Genomic DNA, 25,367 nt, shown 5'->3' with positions numbered 1-25,367 from the left:
CAAATATGCACTTCCTTTATACAGCAGGGAAGGTCTTGCTGCATGTTCTCTAAAGCTGAACACTTTTGCAATATATGTCAGTCATTGGTAGTTGTAACATTGTAAATAGCGAATAGGACAGTTGAATTAATAAGAGTAGGTCAAAGATATTTTTGAGATGTATGTAAACAACACTAGGTCTTCTAAGTGTTTTTCATGAACGTGCTATATTTGTATTTCCAGTCTTCCAGACGCTTACCCAGTACAGGGCTGCGACTTCATATCATTACTATTGTTGTCTGTGGTTGTTTACATCAGCGGGAAGGTTTTCGGCGCTTTTCGCTCGGCAGCCTCGTTTTCAAAGCAGGCTTTCCGCGAGACTCAGCTGCCCAATGAGAAGGCGCCGGGGGTTTATCGCCTGCACGCGCACTCCCGTGCTCACTGATGTAAAATGGCGGAGGTGAGCCGAGCTGAACCGAACTGGTCCAAGCTGCGTTCCTGGGGTATGTCCTTACATTCGCTCCTGCTACTGGCCGGGCTGATTTCCGGGTAGCAGCGAAGGCGGGTCTGTGGGCTTCGGGAAACAGGAGGCAAGAGGAAAAATGCGTCGAACCGCATTTTATATGTGATCTGTGAGAGCAGCAGGGACGAGAGTCCAAGGGGTTTAAGGTTAGGGCTCTTAGAGTGTGTGTCAGGGAGGGAAAAGACCCAGAAGGGGTAGAGTGGTAGGTTTGATAGCCTGAATGGGATACCGGGTGGCTGTGCTTATATTCCTAAGCAGCTGGTAAAGTTTCATATGCACTGCTTTTATGACAGTTTTTATCCAACTGTGTTGATGGTTAGGTTGGGTTGTATGGCTGCTAGCGGTTACTCTTCAAACGCACTTTGGCTCGGAAGACACCGGTTATTGTGCCAACGTTTGTTATACGTCATAAAATTATGAATGCGTTTCTATAATGCATGTTAGGTGAGATGTATAGTAGGTTCCGTGAATCCTCCCAGTTGGCATCATGCGTCGTATCTGTCAGTCCGGTCTGCTGCTGTGGTTCAGCACCCGCCCGTGTGTCTAAGTTGGAATCGATAGCTGCTGAATTCACACCCTGAGGACCATCAGCTGGGGACGGTAGTTTGTGCAATATTTCAGTCCTCCTGCGTTAACTTAATTTACCGTTGCTTGGAATTGCCCTCAGTGATTCTGGGTAGTTCTTACGTTTAAGCAGCTAGCAGGTGTCTGATCAACTTGTAATTAGGCAGTTACGATGTAATAATCTTCTGCCCGATGCAGCATAAATAACAGTCTAGCTCATATGAAATACAGACCGCGTGGCAATAGATAAGCTTTATTTGTATATTTTCTAGGGTAATAATGTAAATAGTTTCTCTCTTAACCTGTACTGTCAACAAGTATATAAGAAAAGATTCTAGAGCCAGATAAGTACATATGAATCTATATGTGTGGAAGCGCCTAAACCGTTTCTTCCGCTGTGGTGTATATTGTCTCCTCGGGCAATCGCTGAATACTGAAGGATGGGAATGTAACTGACCAACGTGCTACAGTTTTTGTTATTGAATTTTTTTTTCTTATTTGCACAATAATGTTGAAAATGTCTTGTATTATTATTTTCATTAATTGAAATGCGGTTATGAATAAAAATCTATAAACATTTTAGTTTAATAAAGTGGCATTATTTTGTCAGTGTAAACAACTGCCGCATATCTGTCAAGTCTGTTGATTTAGTTTTAAACATCCCGTGCTATGATACTTGTCACCAATTAATCTTCAGCGAATTTTTAGTCTTGTAATCCTGCGGGTTAACCGATTTATAGTTTATGCGTGCATGAGCGAACAGTATATAGCACAAATTATCTTACTGCGAACTTGTTTTTCTGGTTGGGAAATATATGTTGTAATACCATGCATATAGATTATGTTACTCTAGCTGTAGGCAAGAGTTATTTCAGCCATACCATGGAACATCATGGAGTGGACGCAACTTCTCAAACGAAATCTTTTTTTATTACAAAAAACAACCTGGAATTCAGGTTATGACCATGTCTATTAAATTCCAAAATCTTTGTTATTTCTTCTAGTGATACTTAACATTCTTTTCTAAAAATGTTTGCATGGTCTCTTCAAGCTGTGACTTTTTAATGCACTGATCATAAGATCGGGTATCTTGTGAAATTTACCTTGAAGATTCCAAACTCCAATCTGACTCTGATCTCACTACTTTCGCTGATCTCTTCGGTACTTTTGTCGAGATTTATTGATGTTCTGTTGCGTGAGAATCACTTTCCAGGACGGTGCTATCAGGTGCCGTCTGCTTGCTTAAACGAGCAGGCAGTTTTAATCTATTTATAGTTACCAACATTTTTTGTTTGAAATTACCTTAAAGTATACAAACAATCATAATGTGATATATTACTATTATATTGGGAACCATTGTGATATTTATGGTCTGTGTGTGTGTGTGTGTCTGTGTGTCTGTGTGTGTGGCATATAGTCTCAATCATATAGTGATTCATGTGGGTTTCTAAGGGAATTCTTCACTGTTGCTGTCCACATTGATTGCCTCTGCCCTCTTCATTTGGTGTTTACCAGTAGACCTGGTGCGCACATCTTCCTGCCCTCTTGCCTTTCTGCAAGTCATCCATGTCCCGGGACAGAAGTGGACACATTAACACACCTGCTGAATAACTGCTTGCTGTGGGATGAGGTAGTAGTTTGTATAGTTTTAGGATCACACCAGATCTGGGAGATAACTATACAACCTACTGTCTTTCCCACGGCAGCCACTCATCACCGGAGACTGGGAAGTATGGTCATTATACTTCACCTGTTGTATTATACCTTAGGTGTTCAAAATTGATGGATGTTACTGCAAAAAAATTTGGTTAAAGTATAGGTCAGTTTCTTTAAATGTGTATGCAGGTACTTGACCCTGTAAGTTCAGCACGTTTGTCTAGTAGGTGAAATGTTGAAACTATGGGTTTTGACTGTTTTATCGTGCTGGTCTGTTTGTTTGTTTGTTTATTTATTGCATTTATTTTGTTTTATTGTTACATATTTGTGTGTTTTTTTTTTGATGTGACTCTGTAGAGGATGCACTTTTAAATTTCGTTGCTGTGGAAACAACAATGACAATAAAGAATCTGAATCTGAATAGTGATGAAAATTATGCAGTTTTCATGTAGTCTGAAGAGCACTGGGTATAGGGCTGCACTGGGGTGAGGTAGCAAGTTGTGTCGTTGTTGGGGTTTGGGATAGCAAGCCCCTTTTTGGAGATAACTATACAACTTACTGCCTTCCACAGTAATGCTTTTCAGCCTCCTTTTCCTGTCATTCAGTGCTGGACTGCTACTTCGTTTTCTCATCACCTTCACTGCTATTGGTTTCTTTTCATTTGCAAAATTGCTGTATTAACCACAGGAACTTCCACATCTTTTGTGCTTGTACACATTATTCCTTGATGAACTGGCCCAAGAAACAAATGCTGTGTGGGTTACGATGGGGGTTATATTCTGATAAACCTGTCGTAAGGCGAAATTATCGTAAGACAGAATAGCATTTTAATACAGTAACCTAACCTAACATCATCATAGCCTAGCCTAAATTAAACATGCTTAGAACACTTACATTAGCCTACAGTTGGGCAAAATCATTAACACAATGCCTATTTTATAATAAAGTGTTGAATATCTCATGTAATGTATTTTATAATGTACTGAATGTGAAAAACAGAATGGAACAGGTATTTCCTTCGTAAAGTCAAAATATCGTAACATGGACCATTGTAACCTGGACCATCGTAACATTATCTTCATGCTTGCATTTTAGTGGAAAAGCCACCACTTCCAGCCATACCTATCAGCCAGCCCTGGTCTTGTTACTAGTCAGTCAGCTGCTGAACTAGCCGACTGTAGACCCACTATAGGTCGGGCTGCATGCTGATTCACGAGGGGCGACGGTGTGGGTGATGTTTGATGGGGCCGGACGCAAAGCCGAGGTAGAGATTTTATCAGCTGATCTGTTAAATTAAGTTGATGGGTGAAACCACTGCTGTGCATGACTGCTTCAAACAGCTGATGTGATAGAAACAGTTCAAAGCGGTGGGTGGCTGATCCAGCTCTATACTGGAACATGAGGAAATCTTCAGAACATCAGTAATTAATAGGTAATTTTCTCCATCAAGTATACCGCATACAGATGACAGTGTTTTAAAAATGAACAAATGTATAAAGTGTCAAGGAAACAACAACAAACAAACAAATTTATTTTTGTATAGCGCATTATCACAACATTACATCGTCTCAAAGCGCTTTACAGCATCCCCACCCAAAGCCCCCAGTGAGTAAGCCATAGGCGACAGTGGCAACGAAAAACTCCCTAGAAGGAAGAAACCTTGGGAGGGACCAGACTCAAAGGGGGAACCCATCCTCCGGGGGCTGGCAGGGAGAGTCAGATACAGTTAAGTCTGAGACACAAATGGGGAGCAGGGGGGAGATGGCAAGCCGGTGCCAACACTCCCTCCAATCGCCAGGCAACCGGAAGGCAGGGAGCGGGTCATACAAGGAAGTTGACACAGGCAGAACGGCGAGCTGGATGCAGGGACATCATTGCTAGACGCTGGACATCTTGATAGATTAAGGTCTCCAGGAAGCACCCCCCAGGAGAAGTAGGGGGGGAAAAAATGCAATTAGTCAAAGTAAGGGAGACTATAGGCAGTGCTAAAAGTTAGATGAGTGCAATATGAAGTGCAATGCTCCGGCAGATATGAGGGAGAGGCAGGTGGGAATGCAGGCATGGGGAGTCCCTGAAATGACAGCACTCCAATCCCACAAGCGATTGTGAAGCTAGAGTGACAGCACTGTCAATTCAGTTTATCCAAAGCCAATGGCACCGATCCCCACCCAGCTCTACACCTCACACTACAGGTCTAACTGGGAGTGAGGAGTTAGCTAGAACTAGTGTCCCTATAAGCTAAACTAAATAGGTGTGTTTTTAGTCTAGACTTGAATATTGAGAGTCACTGTGCAGCTGTGCATCTTTCCAGTGTAGTGTAACCCCCCCCCAGTCTCTTCCATTCATCCTCAGATTAAAGGTGGCCATGAACTTCAAATGACATCCAGACCAAATCAAACACACTGGCGAAATCAATCTATCACAAACTTAAAACGACATTGGAACATTGTTCGCCATAGCTCTAGAGGGTGCAGAATGCTTGAGATGGAGCAGACCCACATACAGAGCGCTAATAAGTGTGGCGAGTGCGTGAATTGTTTTAATAAAGGAGATGACAACTTTTTAAAAACGGAAGTTGCTCTATTGGTTTAATACTAAAAGCGGCACAGACAGGGAAGCCAACTACTCGAACTACACTCATGATTACACGCTCATGGAACAGACACATTCCACAGCAAATGTTACACGGTTAAAACATTTACTATGAACAGTTAAACAGGAATACAAATATTAATTTACACTATTTAAAGATATGAATGGTGCAATGCAAAGCATGCTGGTAACTACATAATTAGTCCTGTCAACCAACCCCGTGGTGTCAGATTTATGTCAGCCAGTTGTGGCCAGGGGGAGGGATCAGAACAAACAAAAAAACTTTGCCTTGGTGACCCTGCACAGCCAGTGTGCTGATCACTGTGGTGATTGCGTGTCATAAGTTGTATTGCCAAAATGTAGATTGCGGCTGATTTCGTCTGAAGTAAACGGCCAACTTAAGTGTTTCTGGTGGGTCTTGTGATCATTAAACCAGATGGACTGGGCCTACGCCAAGATTACACAGTGCGGGACAGGCAAGACCAAAATGCCACTGAAGACATCACTGGTAAAAATTGCTCCACAGACCAGATGCCATCTGCTCACACTTCAGTTTATTTTTATATGGAACCTTTCACAGCAGAGTTGCCCCAAGGCACTTTACATGGGTATGCTGTCATCATTTATACAGAATAATTCAAAAATGGAAAAGGGAAGACAAAGAAATGATAGAAAGAAAGCTAGATGCCCAAATAGGGAGGAAAAAATGCCTCTGGCTGCCCAACCACCTGAGATAATTAATGAAATAAATAAATGGATAATTGATCATTTTACAGTGATAGGGTATCAGTGTTCCCTTCCGTCGTCTGTTGAGGCCCCTGGGCACAAATAATTTGGAGCCCCCCCTATAAAATGTATGGGCAGGGGGGTGCACTATATACTTTAGGGTTGGGATGATAAATGGATACATCACGTTTTTTCTCCCGTAGTGTTATACTGATACATTGATGGCTAGTACTGATATTTCTAATGGTGTTTCATCACTTGCAGAAATTGCCGAGCCAGGCGACAGAGTGGCTAAAGTTGCTTTTACACTTTTGCACACGTCGCTTAAGTTGTGATGCAAACGGCATATACATTGTGTTGTTATACAGAGATACACATCGGTATAGTTGCACATAAATCTACTAATTTAGCAGATTTGTCCCAAAACACATGTTCATTTCTGACATACCCTTCCAAGTCATGCAGCATTTTCTCTTCACACCAAACAACTTGAAATGCCTGCATCACTTGATGTACTGTTATGTGTTTAAAAATAGTTTGGACAGATATAGAAGTTTCTGAGGGCAGAAGGAAGGATGATTGGTTCAGAGATAACTAATCAGATTGTAGAGGAGGTAGGTCCAACCAATCTGATGTTTCACTCTTATTTTAAGTAGGTACAATCTTTGTCTGATATATTTAAGCTTCTGGACAGCACAGTATCACTATAATGATTATTATTTTAATAAGTAGATTAAATTTTCTACTCTTTTTGAAATTGTATAATTACACATAGTTGTATAATGTTCCTGAAAGTGTGCTTTGACAGTTTGCTATCCATATGGAACTTATTTGGTCTGATTTAGTATATTGCAAATGTCTTTTCTTGTATTGGCAGTAGGGAGGAACCCCGACAACCCCGGCTTGTCTGCAGCATGCCACTCTTTGGCTGAAAAAAGACAATCCCACTCCGCCAATGTACGCCACTCATGCTGCCCTTTTATTGATTTGCAGAGAACATTTGCGTCCGTCTCTTTAAAACAACCATCCAAAGACAACAGATTAAGCTTGAAATAAAACGCCGCACAAGTTCGATTAATAGAGACTAGTAATTCTTTTGATGGCATAGGCACTAAGGACACGGCGCTCGATTTGTTTGGTCTGGTGTTCGCACTCTTGTACGTCACGGAGCCACGCGCAGCGCGAGAAGATGGCGAACATTCGGAGCATCAAGGTGAGAAGGAGAATGCGACCGCCAAGTGAGAAAGAAGAGTCTTCATTTGGCTACTATGCAGCGTCGGGTCTGATCCTTTAGGTCAATTTACAGAGCAGCAGTTGCTTAAGCACTTAAGGCACTAATTAAGTTCGATAGATCATTTACAGTTAAATCTCCGTACGAACATGACAACACTAGGTAAATGTCAAATCATGAGTTTGTCTCGCATTGATTTTTTTTCCAGCTAATTGTGGTGTTTTGAGTGACTCGGTTTCTCACTGTTGAGTACTGTTTTGCTTCGACATTCCATGTTGCTTTTTTGTGTTGCATGCATTACTCCAGTGCCCTTCCATGTTTTGCAGGGCATGGTGGGGCTTGTGACGGGGGGCGCCTCTGGGCTGGGGAAGGCAACCGTGGAGAGGCTGGTGAGCCAAGGGGCCAGTGCCGTCATCCTTGACCTGCCCAGCTCCGATGGCCTCAGTGTGGCTAAAAGCCTTGGGGACCGCTGCGCCTTCGCTCCTGCCGACGTGAGTGACATTTCAGAAACATAACCGCTACCTATGCTGGGCGTCCTTCCTCTGGCCGTTTGCGTTGTGCTGCAGTGAATGAATCCCGAAAATATCTGAGAAACTATAGTTAATCACAAGATTGCGACAGAATTTATGATGCTGTTTCAGAAACTTTTGAAACGTTTAGGTGGTGCAGTGGTTCCATAATGTCCGATTAAATTAAAGCAGTAGTAGTGAGAAAAGGAAAAAACCGCTAACCCTAGCCAACTGTGGTCAGATGGCTGGTGTAGGATTTTCAATTCAAGACAAGAACACACATGTACACGCATTTATGTATATGTATCAGTTATAGTACCTTGTAAATAGTCTGTAGGATTTGCAAACTACCACAGTGTTTTTGATGTAGCTAATTTTAGGTTATAATGACATAGATTTGCCCTAAGATTTCTTGCCTGAGCATGAGAGTCTGAAAGCGTGAGTGTTTCGCCACATGCGTGAGAGTTGGCAACTCGGAGTGTAGTTAAATTCTGTCACAATCTGGTGATTATGATGTTGGTTCAGAAACGTTTGAAAGGCTGAGGTGGTGCAGTAGTTCCATAATGTCCGATTAAAAAAAAAAAAGTAGTGAAACTGAGGTTAGGGTTAGAAAAAGTATCAACATGGCATCAACATGTGTTTTTATGACAGTGCTGCTCCCCCATAGAATAGGAAACCACAGTCTAGCATGCTTTAATAATATATTTCCTACTTTCCAATAGCCTGTTGTTTCACCCTAAGGCCCTAAATTAGAGTTGGGGTTAGCAAAGTGAGGCTAGGGTTAGAAATAGTATGGTATTCTCAGGCACCTGAGCTCTGTGGCCGGCTCTGTCCCCTCAGGTGACCTCCGAGGCCGATGTCCGCTCCGCCGTGGCTCTGGCACGGGAAAAGTTTGGCCGTCTGGACTTGGCAGTGAATTGTGCCGGAATTGCAGTGGCAGTGAAGACGTACAACTTCAAGAAGGACGTGCCTCACAGCCTGGAGGATTTCACCAGGGTCCTCACTGTCAGTGTTCCCGCGGTCTCACACCTGGGCCATTGCTGTTTGTGTATGTCTGTCCATGTCCCCATACCTCAGTCATCACTGCCACTGTTCTCCTTTTTGTGGGTCAGGTCAATGCTGCAGGCACCTTCAACGTGATCCGGCTGGCTGTGGGGGAGATGGGTAAAAATGAGCCTAATGCTGATGGGCACAGGGGCTGCATCATCAACACCGCAAGTGTGGCTGCATTTGATGGTCAGGTAACTGACAGCCACTTTATAACCAGTTTCAGGGTTTGATAACACGTTTTATTAAAGCTGTAGTAAGGTTTCAGTGTCTTGGACCATTAGTACTAGAGATGCACCGATCGACCGGTCGGGTACTCGGCCGATTTTCAGTGTGCTCGGCTCGGACCAGAGACCGGCCGGTCAAGTCTCATGTAACTTGTTAAAGTTCTTCACTGTGAGTGAAGATGATGCAAAGCTTGCAATTTGTAATATGTGTCAAGCCAAAATAATGCGTGGGGAAACCACCACGAAAATGTGGTGAATCACTGGAGGTAAACTTTAAACTGATTATTCAACATATACTAGATAATCTTGAAAAGGAATATTCATTGAAATTGCAAAGCTAGCTAAGGTTTTTTCCTATGACAGTAAAAATGTTTTAGCGAAAATTTAACCCCCAGCGCTATAATGTTCATACAGCGTGAAGGTATGAAAAAGCCTGCTCTTAATCTAGCTTACTAGCGGTGAAAGAATTTTATTTGCGTAACATGTGATGTTGATATTAATAATATTACCCTGCACCTATTATTATTTGAAAGAGAATAGTATACTTCAGTTTTATTTGAAGGTTTGTAACCTATGGATTTTATTTTAAGGCGAGTAAAAAAAGAGGAAAAAGGTCAGTGTCGTGTTATTTGGTGAATTTAAACATACTGGAAAATGATATAAGTAACTGACATTTGATTTATTTAAATAAGTTGCACCTGCTCTTGATTGGCAAAGTAAAATATGTCAGATAAAGTTGGGTATACAGCAACTCATTTTCAGTTATTGTTATTGTTACATTATTTGTACCTCTTTTCAGTCACAGAGCACTTTATTTTGAGACTTAAGTGAGAGAAGTTCCTGTGACTTAGTGCAGTTTCAGAAGGAAATTGTAAAGTTGAATTTCTTTTATTATGAAAGTAAAATTTTGCATTTAAGAAAAGCTGATTTTTGTTTGTATATCCTGTCAATTATAGTTCTTGGAAAGAAAGTTGGAATCAGCAAAAAATCGGTATTGGCACGTCACACTTGCAGAAAAATCAGAAAACCAAGTCGGCCAAGAAATTTGCAATCGATGCATCTCTAATTAGCACCTGTCTAGTTAATTAATAGACTTGAACCATGTGTGAAACGGCCAAGTGGTGTAACTGCCCCCCCTGTACATCTGCTTCTGTCCCTCCCAGGTTGGCCAGGTTGCATACTCTGCCTCCAAGGGAGCAATTGTTGGCATGACTCTCCCCATCGCGCGAGACCTTGCACCCATGGGCATCCGTGTGGTCACCATTGCACCTGGTCAGTCTGCGCAGCCGAATGCGGCTGCTAACCTCATGAAACCTGCTCAGCTTAAATCACTGCTGTGTTGAGCAATGACTTCATGTCTGTCTGGGGGGGATTTTCCCCTGGTTGGCAGCGGTGCTCTGTCTTTTCCCCACACAGACCATACCATTAGCTCCTGTTATGTCTCATTCTGACTCTTTCCGTTTGTAATGTTTCTGCTAAATCTGCTAAATGTAGACGTACAAGTTAAAAAGTGAAACACCACTTTTTGTTTGGAAAGGAGATGAATAAAATGCATGGGGCCGGATTGTCTGTCCATCAATGGGGTAACTGGTAAGGGGTAAATGTCACACAGTACTTTTAATTAGGAGAATTAAATTTAGTAGGAGTGATGTACGAAGCAGGCGGATTACAAGCATACAGCTGTCTGAAGCCTTACCAGGCATGTGAATGCCCTTTAAAAGTAAGTAGTATGAGCAAGAGCTTACATGACACCTTCCAAACATAGCAAAAACGTGCTGAGGCAGCTATTTAAATCAAAGGATGAAGTGTAAAACTAGGAATTCAGGCAGTAGGGCTGCTTGAGGTGTTCCTTGAACAGGTTCCTCTTGAGGCATTGCTTGGAGGTTGAGGAAATATGATGACCAGTTCTGGATTGGTTGCTCGTTCCACCACTGGGAGACCACTCCCGAGAAACATGCACAGCGCTGATTTCATTGTAACCTTCCATAATCATCTTTTGCAGGTCTTTTCTCCACCCCCCTGTTGGCTGGGCTGCCTGAGAAGGTGCAGAGTTTCCTGGCCCGCCAGGTGCCCTTCCCCTCGCGGTTGGGTGATCCCACAGAGTACGCCCACCTGGTGACCTCACTGGCCGAGAATCCCATGATCAACGGGGAGGTGATTCGTCTGGATGGAGCCCTTCGTATGCAGCCATAAAGACTAGAGGAACTTCTCGATGGGGATTACAGTTCTTTGGTCAACCAACAAGCAAGAACGTATGATGGCCAGGACTACTGGTTCTCACAGAATTGTGGATATCATAAAAGCAGTAAAGCTTTGAAAAATGTCCTGCAAATGCTAGTAGTGTAATTTTCAATTTCTGGCATGTGTATATAATTGAGTTCCTAAGGTGTGGGAATTAAAAATGATGTCATGGAATGATGATAATGATGTACTGTACATGAGCAGATAAGCTAAATTAAAATAAACTTTGTTGAGTCCTTCAAAAACTCAAAAAGAGGATCTCGACAGCTGCAAGGTTAGCGGAAGAAGGTCTGACTGTTCCAGAAAGACTGATTTTAAAACAGAAATTTCTGGTAATTTGTGTACATACCGATCATCTCTCTGAGGCTCACAGATCAGTAATTCCTGTCTCACACAAAATATCTCATTTGTATTTCTGGTGTTAAAGAAAAATAACTGATAGAAAAACTTCTGGCTCAATATCCTGTCCTGCTTTCAGCTTCATCACATGCGGCAACTTTTGTCTCCTAGTGAATTAAAATGTAAAATTCCTTAGTAATTTTAAACTAACAGATGGATTTTCACCTTGTCTGTATAGCCTGAAGGCCATGTTTTTCTTATCCTGGATTTACCTTGTATGAGTGAATGAGAAATGGGAAAAAATGAATGAAAATCGATCCTTATTTTGCTCCTTTTTGTTTCATGTCTAGACAATGTCAGGTTTATTGTGCATTAGAGTCCACTAGGGGGCGATGTCCTTCCTGCTGAGCCAAATGGCCAATAATTTTCATTTCATTGGCATATGGCCTACAAGGACCTGAGTTTGACATTAGTGATAATTGGTTTACTCAAGCTTGAAACTACTCTGTGTGGGTGTCTGTGAATGGCTATCCCCTGGCAAGACTGGCATCTTGTCCACGGTGATCCTCTGCTCATCATGTCTCTCCTTAGATTCCTCAGGTTTAGTTAACAGGAAATTCACACGGATCAGTCAAAAGCTTTTTTCCTTTTGTGTCACGGCAGCTTATACTTACTGTGAGAGGGTCACATTTCACCAGCTGCCTTTTTGTTTCAAAATGCAGTCGACTATGTTTAGTGCCAGTTGCCGGTGTTCCTTCTGTTTCGTTTTGTAGTCTGTGTTAGGCGTTTTGTTCCTGGAGTGACCTCGGGGGATCTTTCTTGCATAGGACCTTCCGATCCCAGAGATGAAGGAACCTCCTTTAGGTCTCAGCATCTATTAAGTGGAGGTCAAAGAAGTTAAAATGGGTTTTATTGCTGTCTATACCAGTCTGCTCCTTGCTTTACCTTCCATCCACACCTCAGCCTTTATTTATATATAATTTCTCTTAGATGTTTCCCTTCTGGTTTATACGTCCATTCCTTTGTTTTCAGCTCCTATCATCATGTTTTGATTTTCAGCTTCCTGTCACTTTACCTCAAATTAATATTTAATCGAATCCATTCCAGAACATCCTTCCATAGATCCCTGCTGAGTCATTCTTACTGTAACTGAACTGGTGGGAGAGAGAAGATTTTGTTTGTTTTGTTTAGCTGTGCTGGAGGGACATGTGTCCCAACAAGAACATGCCAGGACAACCCCACAAAGACTGATTTGTGGAATATTCTGTGTAATAAATTGGAAATCCTTATGTTGTTTAGAAGGCACTGAAAAATCCCAAGAAGGACAGCAATACAGGGGGGTGGTAAATGAGGATGGGAGAGAGATTTCAATTTTGTTGTCTGTTGATGACCAAGAGGGAAAGGAGTCAGACAGAAGGGAAGATAATGTGATGTGTGTGTCTGTCGAAATTGAATTGCTCTTCTGTGGAAAGAGGACGGATAATAGGTCTCCAATCTGTACACAAGCCTGTTTCATTTAAAGTAGGCGGTCCTATTTACTAATGACTGGCAGGTCCTGATCCATACGCCATGAATGTCCCATCCTGGGGCCAGGTGGTTGGAGTGATATTTTCCAGGTACGGTTCCCATCCCAAACGTAGCCTGTCTCCTGCCCCGGGGTTCATTAACATTCACTACGATCACGACTGCAGAAGTGTTTGCTGGAAGTGGATGATGAATAGTTCATATACTTGTGGCCCAACATGCTAAAGTGTTCTGCTGGCTGCTGGGCCTCCATCCAAAGTCATTTATTTAACTGGCATAAATATGGAAGAATCCAATTTTGTAAGGTTGCCCAAATGTACAGTTTTTCACAAAGCCAGTCCCATTCTGGCCCAGTGCACTGGCACGGAAGTCGTCATTGTGTTCACTCCTTGGTCCCAGTCTGCTGTGTTCTAGACGTAGTTCGTCAGTGTTTATAACCAGCTGTCATGTGCAGGGATGCCAGGCTGAGCTTGATTTATGCACCAGCCCTGAGACTATTGATGGAGGAAATGAAACTTAAAAATCCACAGTGGGTTTGTGGGCTGGTTTAAACCAATACAGTAAATTAGTTTGATTGACAAATGCCGCACCCACCATAAGAGGCATGGTTTCAGGCTGCTGCCCCCATCCTGGGACACCCTTACTCTGTTTTTGGTGTGTGGCCCAGTCTGGTATTCTGGTTCACCACAGGGCAGAGGAAGACCATCTTCAACTCCATATAAACACCCCAGCTGTTAGTGTACAATGGAGGAAAAGAGGATTGCAACAGAAGATGCTCCTGCCCCTATAGTGCAACATATGCCAACCATTAACTTTATTCCTGTTTGTTCCCCTTTATTCCTCTTTGAGATATTCATGCAAAAGAAGCAACATTTCAGAAAATACAGGGAAGGTACAATAATTGCATTTAAAGTAGACATTGAGTTATAGAGTCATCTGTGTGTTCTGCTTGTAATTTAAGCATTAATTCCCCTTACATTTGCCATGGAGTGCTCTGCAAATATTGGTAATTAGCCTATGTACAATAGACATAATTCGTCTGCAAATGAGAGAAAAGTATAGCTGTTCTCTATCCGAATGAGTAGATAACTTGTTTGGATGAAGCTCTCTTCCTTAGGGATTACACATCTAGAGACTCACAGACAGGCTAAGCCCATTAAAGACAATCATTCTTGGAGAATAAAATGAATGCAGAGTCTGCCTCCGAAGGGTCCAAGATTCAATGAGGGCGTTGAAAAGGCTTGAAACGGGGCTTATCTGTTATAATTGAGGAGCAGCAGCATCACCGGAGAGAGGTGTAAATGAAAGTGAGGGGGGTGGGGGCTGGGTGGAGGAATAGGAGAAAGAAGAGGAGGCATTGGGAGGGGCCGAGAAGTAGTAACAGGATTGACTGTAATGCTGAGAGGGAGAGAGGGTGATGTCATCCCTACCAAACAGCCAATCAGGGAGAGGGAGGGAGTGAGAGGACCAAGAGAAAAGGGCGTGTTTCTGGTATCACTGCAGCAGCAGTATAGAACAGTACGCAGAATCTATTTATTGAACAGGAAAAAAGAAAGGTGGGGAAAAAACACAAACCGGGCAAAGGAGCTGATCACTGGTCCTCATTTCAGCTGCAAGGTAAGACCAGGTTTGGGGCATCACCTTTGCCATCTCATGCTGTGTTCTGCCAGGGCTGACAGTCTGAGTGGCAGGATTTAATCTGCAAAAATAAAGGCTGCATTTATAGTTGCAGCAGTGATGAAAATATCACATAATGATATGTGTTGTAACTGTAGTTGTAGGAGACCGGCAGGCTCGGGCATTTTTGAATCAGTTCATTTTCTCTTCATTTATTATCATTTTCCTCACATGAGGGGTTTTAGGTCTGCCGCGTGTGTACGGCACCTGCTCCGAGCGTGGAGAGAGGAGTGCATGCAGCAGAGATCTGAGCATCTGTGAGGCAGCCGTGTAGGAAATTGTGCTGTGTGGCATTTTATGATCTATTGCCCTGCACAGCTTTGAATAGCTCACTCTACCTTTATAAGCTAATGTTTGCCCATCTTTTATACAGTATGAGCATAATAGTCTCAGCAGCCGTGGTACCAGTTGCGTGTCCATGTATGTATTTTTGTGTGCACGTGTTTACATTTGACTTTTAAGGGGCCGTTGTGTTACACACGCCCCTTCCTTCGGACTTGCCGTATCACCCACATTGTCAGGCATCCCCTTTTTCCTGCTTTGCCCGACACATGTTTTGGTTCTTCTTCTACCCCTGTGTACCCTCTGCCCCTCATCCTCCACCCCACATGCTGTCTTTCCCTCACATCTCATTATGCGGCTCCCTCATATAACAGAATGAAAGCAAACACAGATACGACGGTGGTGAACATCTACGGCGGTGCAGCTCAGCGATAGGTTTAGCATGCTGCAGTAGCATCTACAGGCTCCACGCATGCATTTAAAACGCTCTCTCACGGTGACTTGTCCATGGCTTTTATTCGAAGCGACTTCCATTTCATTGACGCTTCCTGTTGAGGGAGAGCTTTCCCGGAATCACAGCAGCCACCCCTGGGTTCGCATTTTCACCTCAGAAATTCTGGACTGCAAGCAGATGCTGCCGTAAAATGTAATGAGAAACAATGGAAAACGGGGATTGACTGGATGGAAGGGGAGCAGAATGCTGCCGGTGTTGGTTTGGTGAGAAGGGGAGGTGGTTCACATGTGCACTTAGCATTAAGCCGGTAAAACAGCAGCGCTGGGGGTGCTGAGCACTGAGCAGCACCACTGATCCGCTGAGGATAGAGTCTGGATGCTGCCGGCTGCTGCCTGGATACCGCTTGGATACGGCCCGGTTGCTCCCTAGACAGCACCTGGATGCCAGGCCTCCCTTCCCCGGGGTGTGTGACTCTGTCCCTCCCCAGGGAGCGCTCGTTCTCCGGGCTGTACTCTGTGCCGGAGCAGCAGCGAGCGGTTAGGCGTGGCACACGCTCTAAGGTGGGGGGTGGGGCAGGGGCGGGGGTGCGGGGGTGGGGCAGCGCTCTGAGGCTCGCGGCTCCGTAGCCCTGTGTGTGAGCGAACGTGGATAACGAGGGCTGACTTTGGGATAGCACAGAATCTTTTGTGTCCATTTTTTCTACTGTAGTTATTAAAAATGTATATAACAATGAATAATTTATCCAAATACAAAATTCTTACAACACACATAAAGCACATATGTGAGTCACGCACCCCCCCCATTAGGAAGTGTCCTTCCATTTGGAAAAATGGCACGGGATGGTTTTAAAGCTGCATTGTGTTTGTACTTTTGTTCTGTGCCATGCTGCAGAGTCCAGCATGTCAATAAAGCGCGATTTAACTGGGCCGGGGGAGGGGTTAGGCTGGGTAATGGAGGGGAGGTGAGGGGGGGGGAGGATTACATTTGAAATGCAAAGAGCCACCCTATACCAGCAAAATTATATGTCCCGACTGACACACTGTGGGAGGGAGATGGAGCAAGGTCACCGGAAAGGGGAGGGGGTCGACGAGAGGGGGGGTGTTAGTCGACAGGGGGGTGAGGAGAGTGTTATGGAGCCATGCTTGGCCAGTCACATGGTTATGGGTTGAGGTCATGTGCTTTGTTTTAAAATAAGACATTAAGTTCCTAAGTACTCCTGTCATTCTGTGAGTCTGAAAGTAAAGGTTATTATTAAGGGGGCGCAAGTTGTTTTCATCTGCCTGACTTATTTTTACTTATTGTGTTTACCTCTAATTTAATTGCTGCTCATTACCAACCTTTGTCCAGAGAAAAGTAAACACTCCAGAAATAATCATAAAAATGAAACTGATGTTTGTCAGTGATGCTGTACTAGACATGCAGTTTGGTGATGGGTAAATGAATGAATGAGTGGATGGATGAATGGATATTGAATATACAGAATATAAAACAGAATAGAAACTAACAGAAAGTGGGTTTAGAGAATGTGGATTATTAATGTTGAGTGTTTTAATTGTATTAATCAAACTTATATCTTTATTTTGATGTATATTTATTCGATTGGCTCACACCACCAGGGTAATGGGTTTGAATCCCACCTCTGCTCTGTGTGTGGGGTTCTCTGCATATTCTCCCCGTGTGGGAGGGAATTCCCCCTGCATTTGACAGGCATACAGTTAGGCGAACTGGCATCATCGTATTGCCCATAGTGCATGCATGTGTGTGCCCTGCAATGGGCTGGCATCCAGTACAATGAGCACTGCAGCTTTGCACCATATGCGGCCTGGGAGAGAGTCCAGACTCCCCTGCAACCTGACCAGAGTCAGCAGTTAGAAGATGGATGAACGTAGCTGTTAGTTGAGTAATACTTGTAATCAGTGCAGAAGTAAACAGAACTTGAAGCCAGGCCAGTGGGAATTAATGAGATAGAGGTCGTGTTTGCCGCTTCCCAAATCCTCTTCTAAACCTACAGATACAGCCGGACACATAAACCGCCAGTGTGGATGGAAATGTCAATGACTTCCTGGAGACATCAGCATCTGCCTGTCTGGGGCTTAATGCGCAGCCTTTCGGCTAAAACACCATAATCGCTGGCATGTCCTTTTGAACTGACGTGACAGATCAGCGGCATCAGACGCGTAAGCGTGCCGGGAGATTAGCAGGAAGGCGCTGCCCATGGAAGCAACATAAAGCATGGGGGGGGGGGAGGTGACTGACTATTAGGGTACCATCTAATGGTTTGAAGTTTAAACTGCAGAGAAGGAACAGAAAGGACAGAGACAGATGACGACACGGAGAAGAGAGATTTTATCAGTCAGTCTCCTTTGTTTGCGGCTAATTTCCCCTCCCTCCTTTTGGGGAATAGCCAGGTTTCCCATCTTTCACTGTGGTTCTTCCCCGTTCCCTGACAGAATGGGGTCCTTGTGTTGCAGTGGAAGGAATTCACCCTCTTCTCATTTTTAGCTGCACTTGTCAAAACAATAGGAGGCCAGCCCTGTTAATGCACTTAGACCCTATTTGCCCGCTGTGTGTCTGGATTCCGGATGGACGCAGCACAGTATAAGGTTTTGTTTCCCTTGCCAATCTTTCGGTACAGTGTGGGCCTTTTCGCTGTCTGCTCCTGTGTGGCTCAGTATCGTACATCTTACTATCGCTGCTGTGCGCTGTGGGCTTTGCTGCGGCGTGCTTTGGGTGTGGCAGCTGTGATGTATGAGTTACTTATTAAATTGGGGCAGTGGGCGGCATTCTGCATTCTAATGAGCGGGTGCATGTTCTCCTGACATTTTTAATCTGATCTCACTCAACTATCCTGTTATGGGGCAAGAGAGGAGGAGGCCAGGGAAGCGTTCAGGCCTGCGAGCGAGCTCTGTGCCGCGCGTCGCGTTCAGGCCTGCGAGCGAGCTCTGTGCCGCGCGTCGCGTTCAGGCCTGCGAGCGAGCTCTGTGCCGCGCGTCGCGTTCAGGCCTGCGAGCGAGCTCTGTGCCGCGCGCCGCGTTCAGGCCTGCGAGCGAGCTCTGTGCCGCGCGTCGCGTTCAGGCCTGCGAGCAAGCTCTGTGCCGCACGCTGCCGGCCCGCCTTCTGCTCAGAGACCGCAGGTACCCTGGGCAGAAGGTGCACCTGGGTGTCGGCTTCCTCCAGGGCTGCTCAGCGCATTACAGTGATCAGCTGCAATGCAGCATTTTCACTGTCACAAACTTGGAACCCGTCAGTGCTGAAGACGGGATTTACAGCCCCTGCTTAATTCGTTCTTCATTCTGCCTGAGCGAGTCCGTGTAGAAAAGCAGCACAATAACATAACAGTGGAGTCCATCAGGTGCAAAAAACATACAGCTGCTGAGGCAGATTTCATAATTGCAAATTTTATGGATTTCATGAATGTTATTCCAGTCGGACAGTAATGCCCTTGCCTTGTGGCTATTGGGCTGGGTCTGTGTTATGACTATGTTAAGATATGTGTTTTATATGAGTGCCTGCTCGTGTGAATACATATTTATCTCACAGTAGTAGATTACTAGACATATGTCACGTCTGTGTTACAGCAGAACACAGTTTTGAAATATTTCCAGGATTTTATGGATCATTTGGGCTTGAATCTGGGGATGGAATAGAGATGAGATTCTGTCTCTCAGTGGCATGACATTGAGGGGGCTGGAGTTTGTGTCTGGCTGAACGCGACATTTTAGGCTGCGGAGCTGCTGGTGGTGCTGTTTGTGAGCGGAAGGCGTGTCTCTCCAGCATGTGGCCTCTCAGAGACCAGCATCTCAGCCAAGCTTCTCCCCATGGATGTATTTAGATGATGCAGTCTGTTTTCTGACATTTTTCCAAGTTCTGCTGAAGAGGTAAAAAAAAAAAAAAAAAAAACAACACATCATGAAAACATCTAAGTGCTGAACAGTTATATAAATACAGCTTCAGTTCAGTTCAAATTTGAATGATATTTCTCAAAAATTCAAATATATATTTTAGGTAACGGTGGACGGAAAAGGAGAGAGGGTAGATGCCAAAAAGAGCTGTGAGAACAGAAGATTCAGGCATTTTACACCTAGCTCTGAGTACCAGGCCCTCCCCTGACTATTAAGCTGATTCTCGTTTCATAAATAGATTGATGTTTCCAGTTGGCGACCATTTGTGCCTCTTCAATGTGCTGTGTCCAGTTTGCAATAACAGGGAGGAAGACATGAGAGTGAAGTATAGGAGCCTCGTGCATAATGAGGGTAATGACTTAATTAACTAGTGAAAAATTAAATTTCCAGTCTGAGGAAGGGTGGGGGCAAGTTGAGGATTTAAGTGGGGGCAGGGAAGCACAATGTCAGCATTAATATAGTGCCTAACAAAGGAAAAAGTGAATACAAGCCTAGAAACAGGAAGATATTACTGCATCCTGGCACTTCAGCACTGCAGTGTCTCACTGGAACATCAGCACTAGATACTTTCTGTGATAGCATGTGCCTTTGGCTCTTTTATGCTGAAAACAACACTGTATACATTCAGCATTGGACAGGTCTTATCTGCACTGCACATCCCTTCTGTGATATCAGCACTCACTGCTCAAACTCCCAGAGGCATTCACACAAAAGAAAACACTTACAAACACTTTGGCTGCTGTGTCTAAGTAGTTTGTTTATGCTGCAAATTGCTATGAAGTGCAGTGACCCCGAAAGCCTGATTCTTGTTTCCTGTAGCAGTCCTCGTTGTCGCTGCTTTGCTCTCTGCTTTCCAGACAGGCCGTCCCATCTATCAGGACTGCCTAAATCTATCTCCAGGCTAACCACAAGCCTCCTCTTATTTATGGTAACATAAATCGCTTTCTTTTTTGTTCTGGTCAGAAAAAAATAACAACTGCAAATTGTTCTTGTCATGGGAGGGAATATTCCTTGAACCGGCTGACCCTGCTGGGAATGATGTTATCTTGGGCTTTCGGGGGGCGGTAGTTCATGCATGTATGTAAATAGCTCATGTGATTATGCACAGGCAGAGTGAAGCATACAACACCGTGTAGCCACATAATTCAGGTCAAACTCTTGCTCTTTGCTGTCTGTATACCCTTTATTGCTTTCATAGTGCTGTGTCAATAGAGATGTATTAGTGTGGATCCCTCCATCCTTCTGCTGCCCCCCTTCTCTGGAACCCTGGTCCACTGAATCCCCCCCCCCCCCCAAATCTACCTGCCCACTGGTCCTCTGGTCTAAGGGAAAGGTCAGCAGAGAGTTATTTCTACATCCTCTCTTGATGTGAGAGACCCAGGTGTGTCCTTCCTGTCATCAGTGACCATCAAAGGAGGAAGATGAGAGAAAACAGAGGGCAGGGAGTGGGCTTGCGGCCAGTTATTCTGGGCAGAGGCTAGAGGAAAAGGACCGGCGATGAAGGAGGCGATTTGTCCGAGCTTGGGGTGGGGCTAGGATGAAGTAAGCCAGACTTAATAGCGTAACTAAGTATTGTTGTTGAAAGTGTTTGTTCTCATGGATTGTGGTCAGTGTCGCATTTGCGAATCCATAAATATACACAATATGCACTAATGGCAAATAACAGATAGATGAGTTTATTTGCAGTGGTAGGTGTCTGTATGCCACTTGTGTTTTTTGCCCTGAGTACCAGTGTGTTAAGCCCAGCTATCCTGTGTTTCCTAAATCCTGCGTGCCACTGTGTTATGTTCGTGTGCCATCTTATGTAATAGGGCATTTTGCCCTGTGTACCTGTGTGTTTTTTTTGCCGTGTCAGGGCACTGTTGGCCCAGTAGATGGGATTGGCTGTAGCTTGGGGTCATACAAAAATATTTGTCCTGGATGCTCTAGACATTATCGAGCTTCAGGCTTGCGGTCGTCCAGAACTGAAGCTCCATTAGGCAAAAACAAGGAAACGTTTATCACATAACATCACTCAGCTTATTCAGATCTGGGTTCAAGATTAAAGGCAAGGCAAGTTTATTTAGATAGCGCAATTTAGACACAAGGCAATTCAAAGTGCTTTACAAATGCAGAAGAGCACATTCAAATAAAAGACATTAAAATCACATTTAAAAGACAAAAAAAAATGACAAATTAAAATAATAAATAATAATAATAAAATGACATAAAAAAAACCTAAAAGCCAAACCATTAACTGAAAAGAAGTTATAATGTAGTGATAGAGTATGACTTAACTGATTTCATTTATCGACAAGCTGCAGCAAACAGTAATGTTTTAAGCCCTGATGTAATGAGCTAAGAGTTTTAGACCAGTCCTGCTTTTTTAAACTTTGCAGATCACACACACAAACATTTCTGTGCTCTGTCTGCCCACTTGTGCCTGGGCTATGAATGCATGCGCTCTGGAAAGAAGCAGCAAGATATCATCAGAGCCAGCGACAGAGAGGACTGTGAGGCCTGCGTCTCTTCTGTCTTCGGGGCGTGACTAACCAGAAATTAGACATTCTCAGCTGGATACTGACTGGATTTTCTGAGGCTGTGATGATTGGATTTTCTGGTTTTGTGAAGAGGTCTGTAGTGCGGAAATCCACTATGTTCTCTGGCAAATGTAGGCTGGCCTTGTTTGTTAAACAGTAGAATGATCTTTACAATCAGGCTATAGACCTGCCGTTTTCAACAGACTAGGAGAAGATAATGCAAGTCCAGAGGTCTACACAAGCTAACTGGCGGAACCAGACATAAAACAGCCCCGCAATGCCATTTGTTTTATCCTTTCTGTGAAATACATACCACATCCTTGGTATTTGCCTAGTTTCAGTTGATGTAGTTCTATTGCAGTAACAGCAATGGATTCTGTCTTTACCTTAATATGAGCTATAATTAAATCATTATGTGATAAAGGTTTTTACCTGGTTTTGAATCTCAGAATACGCTCATGGTGATGGTTTTGTATGGAGAGAGGGTACAGATGGAGAGGAGCAGAGCAATGGAGAAGGCAGGGGTGGGGGATGGGAGGGTGCAGCAGGGGAGGGAGGAAATATTCATGTGTGCTGTAGAGTCCTGGGGTTGCTGTGGTAACTGGAAGGGAATGAGAGGTATCTACGCCGCACACGGAAGCTGATCCAAGCAGGGGATCCACAATGACTCAACAGTGAACATGCAGTCCGGTGTGTCTGTGCAGACCGCCTTCAGTGTGACGCAAGACAGACGCATTTTAGGCCGCAAGATGACGAGCCCCTTCTGTCTCTTTTCCCCCGCCGTTCGTCTCTGAAGCCTATTTGAATGGCTGGCTTTGAATGAACTGATTTTGCATGTTCATCAATTCCCGCTCATTTGCATATGCGCTTGATGTAGGTGCACATTGCCCTGCCCATGTGTTTAGAGAAGGGCAATGCTGAAAGAGAGGTGAAGCTGATCTCCATCTGTGTTCAATAGGAAACAACATCTGAAACACAATAGCACCTCAGGGACAACAGTCCTGCTCATCCATCAAACGGACGTCTGGCTTTTTTCCTTGGGAGAATTTGCACGTCCATATGCAAGATGGATCTGTGCCAGTTCTTGTTCAGGGTATTTGCTCAGGATGGTAATTATTTAATGACAATCTGATTGGACCGCCAAAATAAAAGGCACATTCCCTCAGTGTTTCGGTACGCCAGTAAATGTGTTCTCCTCAATATTCTACACCATCAGATTATTCCTGACATCTGATGGATCGAACCACTGCATCCAAGCAGTGATGTATCCAGGCCTCCTCCACTGTAGCTGGAGCTAGAAGGTTCCAGTGGATTTAGTGCTTTTATTTTTGCATCCATAACCAGAGAATTACACAGGTAATAGGCACTGATGTCAGGTTCAGCAGTTCTACTTGTGCTGATGTGATCCTTAGTCAGCTGCAGCAGAAGCATGTCCAGTAGTGACCCGCGGGTGCGGGTGGTTTTAGGGCAGACATTTTTAAAATATCGTGGGTGTGGGCGGGCGGGTCAAAAAGTTACAAAACACATTTCATTATCGATCAAAACGTGTTGTAAACGGGGTCGGCGTATATTTTTCAGTTTTGCAGTTTTCAATTTGTAGGATAAGCTACTAGTTTGGTGAAATATCACGGTTAAGCATATGATCTGCTCTACTTCATTTTAGACAAAATTAAGTTAAAAGAAGACCTAAGTTCTACTAAGTTCATTCAAATCTGATAGAGTTCTCAGATCTGATGTTACAGTTTTGACAACTAGTGTGTTTTGCATACATGCGCGCTTGTGTGTGTTAATTTGTGTGTGTGCGAGAGAGATGTTTTTCGTGCAATTTTCCGCAACCCTTCAATAAATAACGACGTAAAAATCGATCTTTCGGTTACTTTGTTGTTGCTTGGTACTCATAAAATTGTGTCATCATCTTCAATCAGGATACCCGCGGTCATGGAAAACCTGGAAAAGTTTTGGAATTTTGAAATAATTTTTTCAGGACCTGGATAAGTTTTGGAATTCTTGGATAGAGAGGAAAAGTTATGGAAATGTTTTGGAAATTAACTAGCCTTGTTCATTTTTGTTTCCCACTTCGTTCCGCAACGCGCTAACAGAAGTGGAAGTCAATAATTAAGAATGTGTTTCTGAGAATTATTCCTTGATAAACATCCGTTTCCGCGCAGATTTCGCGTATTTCAGAATTCAGATGGCTACTTTTTTTGCTCGCTATTCCGGTTTTTATGGTTTTATTTATTTTTTTGCACGTATTTGAATTTTATTGATCACAGTTTCCTGTTTTTGACTCCGTTTGCCTCTACCAATCATAAGGTACGTATAATTTTAATATTGGGATTAATTTTCTTAATAATTGAACGCTATTTGCACATTGGCGAAAGTTGTCCACCATCTGTGTTTATTTGGTAAGCAGATTGGCTATTATTGTACCGAAAATTGTTGTATTACTGTCGTGGGAACACGGGGTTTTTAAAATAAAAATAATTTAAATAAAAATAAAAACAAATAGAAAAATTTAAGATAAAAAAAAAAAAGAAAAAAGAAAAAAAAAGAGGGGGGGGGGGGGGGGGCAGGCAATAAAACACACAGTGATATTACAATGACCGGACTGGGGAAACAAACTGAAACGCGGACTAAATACAGAGGACTAAAGACAACAACCTGAAACAGCTGTGATTCCACACTAGGTTAACGAGGAGGCGTGGCACACGGAAGGAGCGGACGATCGGGGCAGAACAATTACTATCTGAAACTGCATGATCATCAAATCAAAGCAAACTTGTGGGTTTTTAAAAATTTTCTTGTGGTACTGGAAAAATTTTGGAAAAGTCATGGAAATTTATTCTGCCAGAACTGGGGGAACCCTGTTCATTGCGAATCTAGCACAAATCAATGCAATCTATGGGTTACAGTACGTGTCACAAATGACACTTCATTGTTAGGTTCCATGGCAATACAGGCTCATTGGTGTTTTGTTTTTTTTCGGGTCGGGTCGGGTCGGGTTTTGGGTCATTATCCACGCGTATTTTTACGGGTTGGGCGGGGCGGTTTGGATCTCCTGACGGGTCGGTTTGGGGCGGGTGTTAAAAAAAGCCGACCCGCGCAACACTAATGTCCAGTGTATACGATCTGCTTCTCTAGCATATCTCCAATTCTATTTGTGCTTATCTTATTGGTGGTTTTTAGTCAGCTGGTATAGAATCATGTCTGGTCTATATGTGCTGTTTCAACATTCAGTGTGATCCACATTTCTACTTTCCCCGGGTGGGAAAGCTGATCTTCACAGAGATTCTTCTCATTTTTAGGCCAACGTTCTTGCCTAGGAATATTATTTTTAAAGAATTTGGTTTCTTCTTACGACTGTATGTCAGGAGA

The 25,367-nt window shown here is 43.6% G+C and overlaps 2 protein-coding genes across 8 annotated transcripts in view; both read left to right on the top strand.

The window, feature by feature from the left end:
• The first annotated feature begins 415 nt into the window (after window positions 1-415).
• hsd17b10 (hydroxysteroid (17-beta) dehydrogenase 10) lies at window positions 416-11,957 on the top strand. Of its 2 annotated transcripts, XM_023837609.2 has the most exons (8): window positions 416-482; window positions 6,918-6,997; window positions 7,149-7,253; window positions 7,598-7,762; window positions 8,621-8,785; window positions 8,893-9,021; window positions 10,218-10,326; window positions 11,057-11,957. In XM_023837609.2, the coding sequence occupies exons 1-8, from the start codon at window positions 431-433 to the stop codon at window positions 11,245-11,247; spliced, it is 996 nt and encodes a 331-aa protein (XP_023693377.1). In that variant the 5' UTR covers window positions 416-430; the 3' UTR covers window positions 11,248-11,957. The 2 variants fall into 2 exon arrangements, with proteins under 2 accessions (XP_023693377.1, XP_023693378.1); XM_023837610.2 differs by lacking the exons at window positions 416-482; window positions 6,918-6,997; window positions 7,149-7,253 and adding an exon at window positions 7,260-7,433.
• A 2,664-nt stretch (window positions 11,958-14,621) lies between these two features.
• The window catches only part of LOC111856948 (neural cell adhesion molecule L1-like), a 44,556-nt gene continuing 33,810 nt past the window's right edge, over window positions 14,622-25,367 (top strand). For 5 of the 6 annotated variants that reach the window (XM_072715242.1, XM_072715243.1, XM_072715241.1 and 2 more), the window contains exon 1: window positions 14,622-14,775. The gene's annotated coding sequence lies outside the window, so the exon portion shown is untranslated. Of the gene's footprint in view, window positions 14,776-24,177; window positions 24,306-25,367 lie in introns of those variants that run through there. The other variant, XM_072715239.1, reaches the window with a different exon arrangement.

The sequence above is a fragment of the Paramormyrops kingsleyae genome, chromosome 8 (genome assembly GCF_048594095.1).
Source record: "Paramormyrops kingsleyae isolate MSU_618 chromosome 8, PKINGS_0.4, whole genome shotgun sequence".
NCBI lineage: Eukaryota > Metazoa > Chordata > Actinopteri > Osteoglossiformes > Mormyridae > Paramormyrops > Paramormyrops kingsleyae.
The sequence above is the reverse complement of the archived record's forward strand: the minus strand, read 5'-3'. Positions and strand labels throughout refer to the sequence as shown.